The sequence below is a fragment of the Equus quagga genome, chromosome 9, assembly GCF_021613505.1.
Source record: "Equus quagga isolate Etosha38 chromosome 9, UCLA_HA_Equagga_1.0, whole genome shotgun sequence".
In the NCBI taxonomy this organism is placed as follows: Eukaryota; Metazoa; Chordata; class Mammalia; order Perissodactyla; family Equidae; genus Equus; species Equus quagga.
Window position 1 is genome coordinate 80,490,799 of NC_060275.1, and position 9,403 is coordinate 80,500,201.

Below are 9,403 nucleotides of genomic sequence, written 5' to 3' on the forward strand. Positions count from 1 at the left end.
ATGTCTAACTCCACAGCTCTTGCTATTAACCATGGCATTACCTATTAATGAAACTAAACAAAAAGAGTAAAATTAAGACAGCATTTTTCTTTCCAGGAAAGGAACAGTGAAATTCTGGAAATTTTACTGTTATGGCTCACTGGAAAATCTACTGTGTATTCAGTAAATCAAAATGAAAAACATCTCATGTATGCCAGTCATCTAAGTTCATTATAAAAAATAAAGCATTGTATTTGTAGAATACAGATTAATTCTCTATTTCCAAAGACAATAGTCTACATTTTAATTTTGATATATTTAAGGTGGTAAAAATAATACAAGGTCTCTTGAAAAGGTAGTATCAACAGCAAAAGGAATTATACTCTTCCAAGTAATAAGTGAAATGGGAATAAACTTCATTCAAGATGTATTCTATATCTTAAAAGCACACAGGATAGCCCCCAAAATTTGGTCACACCACTCAGCCCGGCAAACTGGACTAAAGATGTTGTAATTCCCTCATCAGTTATCTCATTCATCACTTAAATTCCTACCTCTTCCATTAAAAAGTCTGTTATGCTTTTGATATTTAGTTTATTGGTTTCAAAATATTAGAAAAACAGGCCTTGACCCTTTTGAAAACAGAGGTAGGGAAATGCAGGGATAATTCAATCATGAGAAGACTCAAGAGTATTGTGGTAACACCAGGGATCAGACTATGTCACTCACAATCCTTTTAATAGTTAAGTCAGTTACACCCACACTGAAAACAATAGCAACAACAGCTGGGGCTTGGGGAGATAGAGGACAGGGATGGAGAAATAGTGGTAACATTTAAGTTCATAGAGTGGGTAGCAGAACCTTGGTCAAAGTCATACTGAACAAACTGAGCCTAGCTAGAAGTTATAAAAAAGGCTTTAAATAAATGGGAAAATACTCAGAGTTCTCCCTCTATCTCCCACTGTATCTTGGATATTTCCTATGAAATTACAAATGAATAATATAAGTGAAGTTTAAAAAGTAATTTACGAGGGGTGAAGGGGCATACTTATATGGTATATGACAAATAATAATGTACCACTGAAATCTCACTATGTTGTAAGCTATTAGGACCACAATAAAAAAAAAATTGATATTGCAGAGAGAGACAGAAAGAAAAGTAATTTACTTATTGTTGGAAGATACCATTTTTACAAAGAAGGGGGGCGGGAAGCAATGGTAGGTGCACCAACGTGCACCCTACTGCTCTTGATTATTTAGTCTCAAAACCAGTCTAACTGCTGGCTGTGTGTGTATGCATAATTATTCTAGTCATGCAAGACATAGTGATAACTGCCTATAAGGAATATTTTAAAGTTTATTTCTTTTTATTTAAAGTATTAAGCTGATTTGTAACCTTGTACTTGTTTCTTCTTTTTTCAAAAGATTGGCACCTGAGCCAACATCTGTTGCCAATCTTTTTTCTTTCTTTCTTCTTCTCCCCAAAGCCCTCTGTACATAGTTGTATATTCTAGTTGTAGGTCCTTCTGGTTGTGCTATGTGGGACTGCCTTGGCATGGCTTGATGAGTGGTGCTAGGTCCGTGCCCAGGATCTGAACCAGTGAAACCCTGGGCCGTCGAAGCGGAGTATGTGAACTCAACCACTAGGACACCGGGCCGGCCCCCCTTATACTTGTTTCAATGACAGCATCTGAAATTTATATAAGTAATGAATTTCCTTCTTTAGTACCAATCTGATTTCAACACCATCTTACTCCAAATCTAAATCCATACTAAAATACTGTTGATATTTTTAAATTCTAATTTTTTTTTTTGCAGGAAAAGAACGAATTTATAGCTCCTTTAAAAATATGGTTCTCTGAGACTAGAATCATTATCTCCTTTCTCTTTGCTACTGCTGTAGTTTATCACCAAGATAAATGGCATTAAATACTTCACAAGAAAATAATAAAATGTAGTGTGACCTGAAATTATACATGTGTGACTAATTTTATAAGGTGTGTTTTAAAAATTCAACAGCTTTGCTTGTGGAAATTTAAGTAAACGTTAAGTCTTAAAATCAGCTAACTCAAGTTTTTAAAATCACCTTTTCCTTGTTTTTTTTTTTCAGTCAGAGAAGTTACTACTTCTATTCTCACATTAAAAAGGGATGACCCATGCCTTAATAAAAATAGCACAGCACGGCTTAGGAGTACAAGATTCCGATCTCAATTCTGGCATCAATAAATGTGTAATCTTAGAGACACTGACAACATCTGTAGGCCTTTTTTTAAATCTGTTAAATGACGCCAAAGTTCCTTTCAGCTCTGTAGTTTGTAATGAAGAAGCCTCTCTTAATTAAGAGCTGAGAAATCAAGGAAAGAGGAAATAATTACTATCTATCATCCAGGTAAGGGTAAAAAAAGAGAGAGAGAGAATTTAACTCACTTCCATATTCTACGACTTTCTCATTTTTAAAAGGCACATTACTATACTTCATTTACTTTTGGCTATATAAAAACTGAGTAGAGGGGCTGGCCCCGTGGCTGAGTGGTTAAGTTCGTGCGTTCCGCTGCAGGCGGCCCAGTGTTTCGTTGGTTCGAATCCTGGGCACGGACATGGCACTGCTCATCAAACCACGCTGAGGCAGCATCCCACATGCCACAACTAGAAGGACCCACAATGAAGAATATACAACTATGTACCGGGGGGCTTTGGGGAGAAAAAGGAAAAAAATAAAATCTTAAAAAAAAAAAAATTTCTAAAAAAAAAAACTGAGTGGAATGCCCTATCCATCATGCCCTATCCTATCATCATGATAGAAAGGTATCTCAAACTTGCCATTATTGTTAAATAAACCATAGTACATCTACAAAGTAAAAATATCATGCAGTCATTAAAAATCATACTTTCAAAAGATACTTGAAATTAAGTTTTAAAAAGCCAGAATTAGTGAGTTAGTGAATGTAAAGCATTTAACACAAGGTTGTGCATAGGTAAATATTTAACAAATGATACCAGTTATAAATATCATCATTACTATTACAGAAACTGCATATTTGATTCTGCCTTAAAAAAAAACCCAGCACATTGGGGCTGGCTTGGTGGTGTAGTGGTTAAGTTTGCATGCTCTGCCTCAGTGGCCTGGGGTTCATGGGTTTGGATCCTGGGTGCAGACCTACACACTGCTCATCAAGTCATGCTGCGGTGGCATACCACATACAAAATAGAGGAAGATTGGCATAGAAGTTAGCTCAGAGACAATCTTCCTCAAGCAAAAAGAGGAAGAATGGCAACAGATCTTAGCTCAGGGCCAATCCTCCTCACCAAAGGAAAAAAAAAAAGAGTATATGTACGAGAAAGAAAAATGATAGAAGAACTACAAAGTATTAAACAGTGGTTGTGTGGCTATCTCTGTGTGAGATCACAAATGATTTTAAACTTCCTCTGTATCTTTTGCTGAATTTCCAGGTTGGTCTTTCCCTTTACAATGACTATGCATTGCTTTTATAAGATTTGCCCAAACCAGTATTTTATTTTTATTTTTTTAATTAATTAACTTTTTTAAAGATTGGCACCTGAGCTAACATCCTGTTGTCAATCTTTTTTTTTTTCTCTTCTTCTCCCCAGAGCCCCCCAGTACATAGTTGTATATTCTAGTTGCAGGTCCTTCTAGTTGTGCTATGTGGGATGCTGCCCCAGCATGGATTGATGAGCAGTGCTAGGTCCGCACCCAGGATCCAAACCAGTGAAACCCTGGGCTGCCAAAGCAGAGCGCGTGAACTTAACCACTCAGCTACGGGGCTGGCCCCCAACCCAGTATTTTAAATCTTTGCCTCTATTATGAATTTTAATCAGCTCTGTATGATGATCAGCCACAATATCCTCTAAGATAAGGATAAATACATAATTCTACTTGAATGTAGTTACCATAGAACACTTACTTTGTGGACTTTAGAAAGTATTATCTTAATATTAGGAGCTAGAAATTCTAAAAAAGCTGAACTTAAATCCAAGTTAAAGTATTATGTTTCCTTAATCATTCATAAACTTATGCTATGGTACTCTTTTATAATGACAAAATGGGAAGAGCAAAACTAATATATACATGCTTCTTACAGATCAAATTTTAATATACCAGGCTTTTTGTTTTATCATTATTGATAAACATGAGTTATCATGTAGTACATCTATAACAATAAATTATACTAAATTTGAATCAACTGTAGAAAGGTGTGCTGTCGGGGTTTTCTTACTTTCACTTGAAAATGTCCTAGTTGTTTACAATGAGCAGACTGTAGTTCTTACTTCACTGTATATAACGACCAAGATTTGGCTTATCAGATAAAAACAATGGCAAAAGCAGCAATAATGCAGTGATCTTGCTATTTAGTATCCTAGCTAAAGGAGGCTCTGTTACGGTTATTTTATACTTACTTTCTACTACTCCTGGAATGGCTCTATAGTGCTGAAACTGGTAGAAGGATTTTTCCAACATGTACTCTGGATTAATTTCTTCTACACGTAGTAAGTTCAAAACCATGTTGTAGGTCAAATGAAAAGCACTATTTAGAGGATCAGCTGATCCCTAAGACAGAAAAAAAATGTTAATATTGTAGGTTTTTCAAACAAATTTACACAAATATTTTTAACCTGTTAAATTGCTTAATAATTTAGTCTATGTTAAAAAATACTATACAAATATATTAATTTCTTTCCTTTAGAGGACCAATACAAAATGACAAAACTGTTCATCTCTGGGGAATTGAAGAGAAAAAAAATTACTAAATAGGATAGTAGTAGTTAAAATACTATCTGCAAGTATGTTTAGCTCTCTATCTTCTAGGCACTTGACAGGATTATACATTTTGCCCCCACAGTGGTTGGGGGAATTAAGCTGTGGTGATGTGTTACTTCCAAGCCAAGCATTTAATTGCCAGTATGAAAAGCTATCTTCTCCCTTTTGGCACAGTGACTGACAACGTTCAAGATGGTGGTTTCTCTATCAGCTTGCATTCCTAAACAGTAACAATGAACAGAACCTCCCCTATAAACCTGCAGTGAACAGGTAAGAGAAATAAACTTGTAAGTTACTGAGATTTAAGTTTGTTACTGTAGCATGACCTAACCTGTGCTGACGGAGCACACTAAATTTATTTCAGAATGATACTGAGATAAAAATTAGTATCTGAAACTCTCAGCTTCCTGGAATGACATAAAACTGCTAGTGCTTCCCCCAAATTTGCAGACCATTCTTTATCTACACTTTGAAGATTCCTCTTTCTTCTCCTAACTCTGGCTATTACCAAAGAAGGGCCAGGCTAATGATCTGGCAGAAAAAGCATTTGTCTACAATAATGTGACCTTAACTTGAAATAAGATTTATATCCAAAATACCTGAGTTCTAAACTTTTCCTTCAGCAATGTGTGTTCAGGAACTTTTTTTTAGGATTATTCTTCCTAAGAATAATCATGTAGTTATGTGGGAGAATGACCAAATTCTTGGGAGATGCATGCTGAAATATTTAGAAGTAAAATGTCACAAAACATGCTAGATATTTCTAAATGGCATAGAAAAATACACAAATACTCTTACAGTAGCTGACTGAGGTCCATAGGCCAACTTTATTGCATTCAGAATGTTAAATGTATGCATATAGGATTTTATGAGGAGAACTTTCACCAGTCTCAAATGGTGGTACTTAAAAACCAAAAAATCAAGGCCTCTCACCCTAGGGGGATAGTTAGTTAAGTCCCTAAAACCTTGATTTTTATCCAGTTTCCTTGAAATAGGGCCAAAGGCAGATGTGAAGTCAGTAGGAAAAGCACATTCTTGGGGAAGAGAGTAATTAAACTTCAGCTACTTCATAATTTTGCAAACAGACAAAGACCTTATTTTTCTGTTGTTTTTCTATTATTTCCCCCTTGAAGAAATTCTGGGGCTTTAATGTTGCAAATGTTTATTTCCAACTTCAAGCTTTGTTACTATATCCTCAACTGCTGTAGAACACACCTATCTGACTTCTCAGTCACCTGAAACTCAACATAGCATTTTGACATCGTATCTAAGTGAGCCCAGAATAGTCCCAATTTATACCTACTATACTAATGCAATTATTAATAGTCTTCTTTTTCACTCTTACAGTATCCTAATTTGGGTGCTAAATAATACAGTTATACTATCTAAAATGAAATTTATCTCTCTTGCTCTTTCCCATTCCTGAGTTTCCCTCTTGCATAGATTAATGGTTAGCGAGATTACTCATTTAAGTTCCAATTTTAGAGTTCTCTGTTTCTTTCTTCTGCTTTATCCGTTTCTTTTATTTTAGTCACTCAACTGTTGCAGATTATTTCCTTAATACATTTTAAGATTAGTTCTTTTGTTTCTTTACACTGCCATCACCCTAGTTCAAAGTTTCATCAAATCTTATCTAGATTACTACAACTATCATCCTTACTAATCTGGTTTCAATTTCCCTTCCAATTTATTTGGCATGCTGCTGCCAGACATGCTGAAATATTTCACTGAAATATGATATCCTATTAAGAAATAATAAATCACTACTTAACATCTCTGTAGACCCTGAAATTTAGTAGGTCGTACCAAATTTTATTTTCTTCCCACGAAATAGAATGGAAAATATCATGACGTCTCGCCAAAAAAAAGGGTAAATATGTAAGGTGACGGATGTGTCAATTAATTAACTTGATGATGAGAATCATTTCAAAATGTATATATATATATCAAATCATCACTTGAAATAAAATTACAATTTTATTTGTCAATTATACTTCAAAAAGTTGAAAAAATAATGCATTGTGGTAGAAGTGTGTTGTTTTAAGAAACTTTTATTTCAGATACACACACACACATCCATACACAGAAGTAAAGTGCACTGGACATAATGTAATGAACTGTTTCATTTGATAAGGATCGGGGTAAAAAAGTTTGAAAAATACTAAGGCTCAGGTCCAAATACCCAATTTAGCAATCAAGGTAATAAACTCACCTGTCTCATCCATAAGTATCCATACATCTCCTTTGATCTAGCAAAACTAAGGAACACAAATGCGTGTTAACTCTTGATTCTAAAGCCCCTTCTCTTTTCTGAAATGGCTTTCTTGTTAGCGCTGGAAATCAAATTGCAACTTCCACCCCTGCTTTATACCTTGAGGGCTTGCCTCAGGCTCTATTTCCTGCATAAAGCCTTAAATCACGATCACCTAACCTAGAATTACCTCAAATCTCCCTAAACCAGAGTTATCAGAATAATCTATATTCTGGCATCTAGCTGTATATTGCGTCTTGTTCACTTTTTGTTCTATGTATATAGGTAGTCTCAGTTTAAAAATGGTCACCATCTACTTAGGACATAGCACGTGCAAATCACTGTACTAAGTAAGCACTTTAATAAACTTTCAATTCACAATACTCCTAACAAAACAGATTCTGTCCTCATTTTAAATAAGAAACAGGTTACAAGAGGTGAAGATGCTTGCCCAGGCTAAATAGTTAGGAGGTAAAACTTAGGACTCTCTGGGCTAAACCCCTCCCAAAGGGCAAATACAAACTCCAACTTAGTTTACAGCCCTGTCTTTTCAATACTCGCATTAATAAAATCATAGGAACACTCAAATGTTGGTCAAGTAATTCTCTACTTTTTATGTACTTAACTTGATCAGTCAACTTATAAAATTCTTAAATAATATATCAACAAATAGCCTAATAAAAGGGTCTACCCAAAATTTAACTGGAACAAGACAGGTAGCCAATGATAAGTAAAGACTTTAAACTAGCTTCATTATAGACAAACTCTGAAAGATTCTTTCAGTTGTCAAATTGCTCAATGAAAAGATGTTAAGATTGAGAAAGCCAAACATCAATGTTAATTCTTTTTTTTTATGATTGGCCCTGGGCTAACATCTATTGCCAATCTTTTTTTTTTCTTCTTCTTCTCCCCAAAGTCCCCCAGTACACAGTTGTACATTCTAACTCTACTATGTGGGACACCGTCTCAGCATGACTTTATGAGTGGTGCTAGGTCCGTACCCAGGATCCGAATCTGTGAAACCCTGGGCAGCTGAAGCCGCTGAAGCAGATCGCACCAACCTAGCCACTAGGCCACAGGGCTGGCCCCACAACATCAATTTTCTAAGTAGTTTTTGTAATATTACCTTTTGTATGTTATTCTACTTCTAATGCTCTCTTACATTTCAGAATATATAGTTCACTCAGGTAAGTAGTTTAAAAAATTGCCAGTCTAAATATTTTTACATTTTGAACCATAGTGGTAGAAGACAGAATAAAACAAATAAATGTGGGTCTTCTTACTTCTCCAAAAAATGTCCATAAGTAGTTATCTTGAGTACCTCAGAGAACTAACCTTAAGGGAATAGGTATGGTCTTTCTGAAGTTCCAAAGACTTCAAATAACCAGTAAGGTCAAAATTATTTTTCCTTCAAATCAGTTTAATTCTCCTTATCCATTAACAATGTGGTTCATTGTTCAAATGAACACACAACTGACTAGGAGCAGAAAGCCTGTATAGTCTCCTAGAATTAGCACTTTATGTACTGTAAGAAACTAGTATGTTTATTTCATCATTTTAGAAATTATAGAAATAGCTTTGTTTTGATAAAATCAATAAGGACATTTACTCAAAGTACTGTGATATTTTTACATTCTTTTGAAAATATGGACACTATATTGGAATGCTTATTTCTTCTGTTTATACTGAAGAAATTTAGAGTATCTCTTTACTGGAAAATAAAAGAAGCCTTCACTAGTCTTTCTGGAGACTGTTAAACACACACTTTCCATCTGACTCAACTTTTCATTTGGGCCAACATTATAATGAATTGATTTTTTTTTTAGTTCATATCAAGTATTTCAAAAGAACAAACTGCTGTCCTATGTCAAATTTTGTTTGAGCTCACAGTTGAAAAATCTGTCCTTAAGGAATGGATGCGAAAGTATTAAACAAAAAGAGGATACTGTTACAACAGCAGGGTTGGAAAAGTTTAATAGGTTTCTATACTGCTCCTCAGAAAACTAGTCAAGCCAAAAAGCAAAGGAAAGAAATTATTAAAGTATTTTAAATTCAAGATCACCAAATTATTTACATGCACAAATATGTAAATGTGTGTATTTTTGTACTGAGATATTGAAAATCACTACAAATAATCTTCAGCCAACAATCAATGAACACATGTATTTTACCATCTTTCTGGCTAAGACTACTTAACCCAATAATAGGAAAAATGATTAAATATGACAAACATCTGAATTTTATTAATGTACAAAGTATACTAAATATTTTTATATTCAATGTGGCTGAATAAGCTGTGTATTGTAATTTTTACTTGAGAAAATAACTTTATTCTTTCTATTCATTAAAGTCCTATTACTTAAGAGTGAATCTCAATCATTTTTGCTTAAAATAAA

At 34.6% G+C, this 9,403-nt stretch overlaps 1 protein-coding gene across 1 annotated transcript in view; it reads right to left on the bottom strand.

Annotated features, from left to right (window-relative positions):
- MTREX (Mtr4 exosome RNA helicase) overlaps positions 1–9,403 on the bottom strand; it is a 116,520-nt gene that overhangs the window by 53,280 nt on the left and 53,837 nt on the right. The window contains exon 16 of the mRNA XM_046671058.1: positions 4,396–4,546. Within this exon, the coding sequence (XP_046527014.1) occupies positions 4,396–4,546 (151 nt within the window). The remainder of the gene's footprint in view (positions 1–4,395; positions 4,547–9,403) is intronic.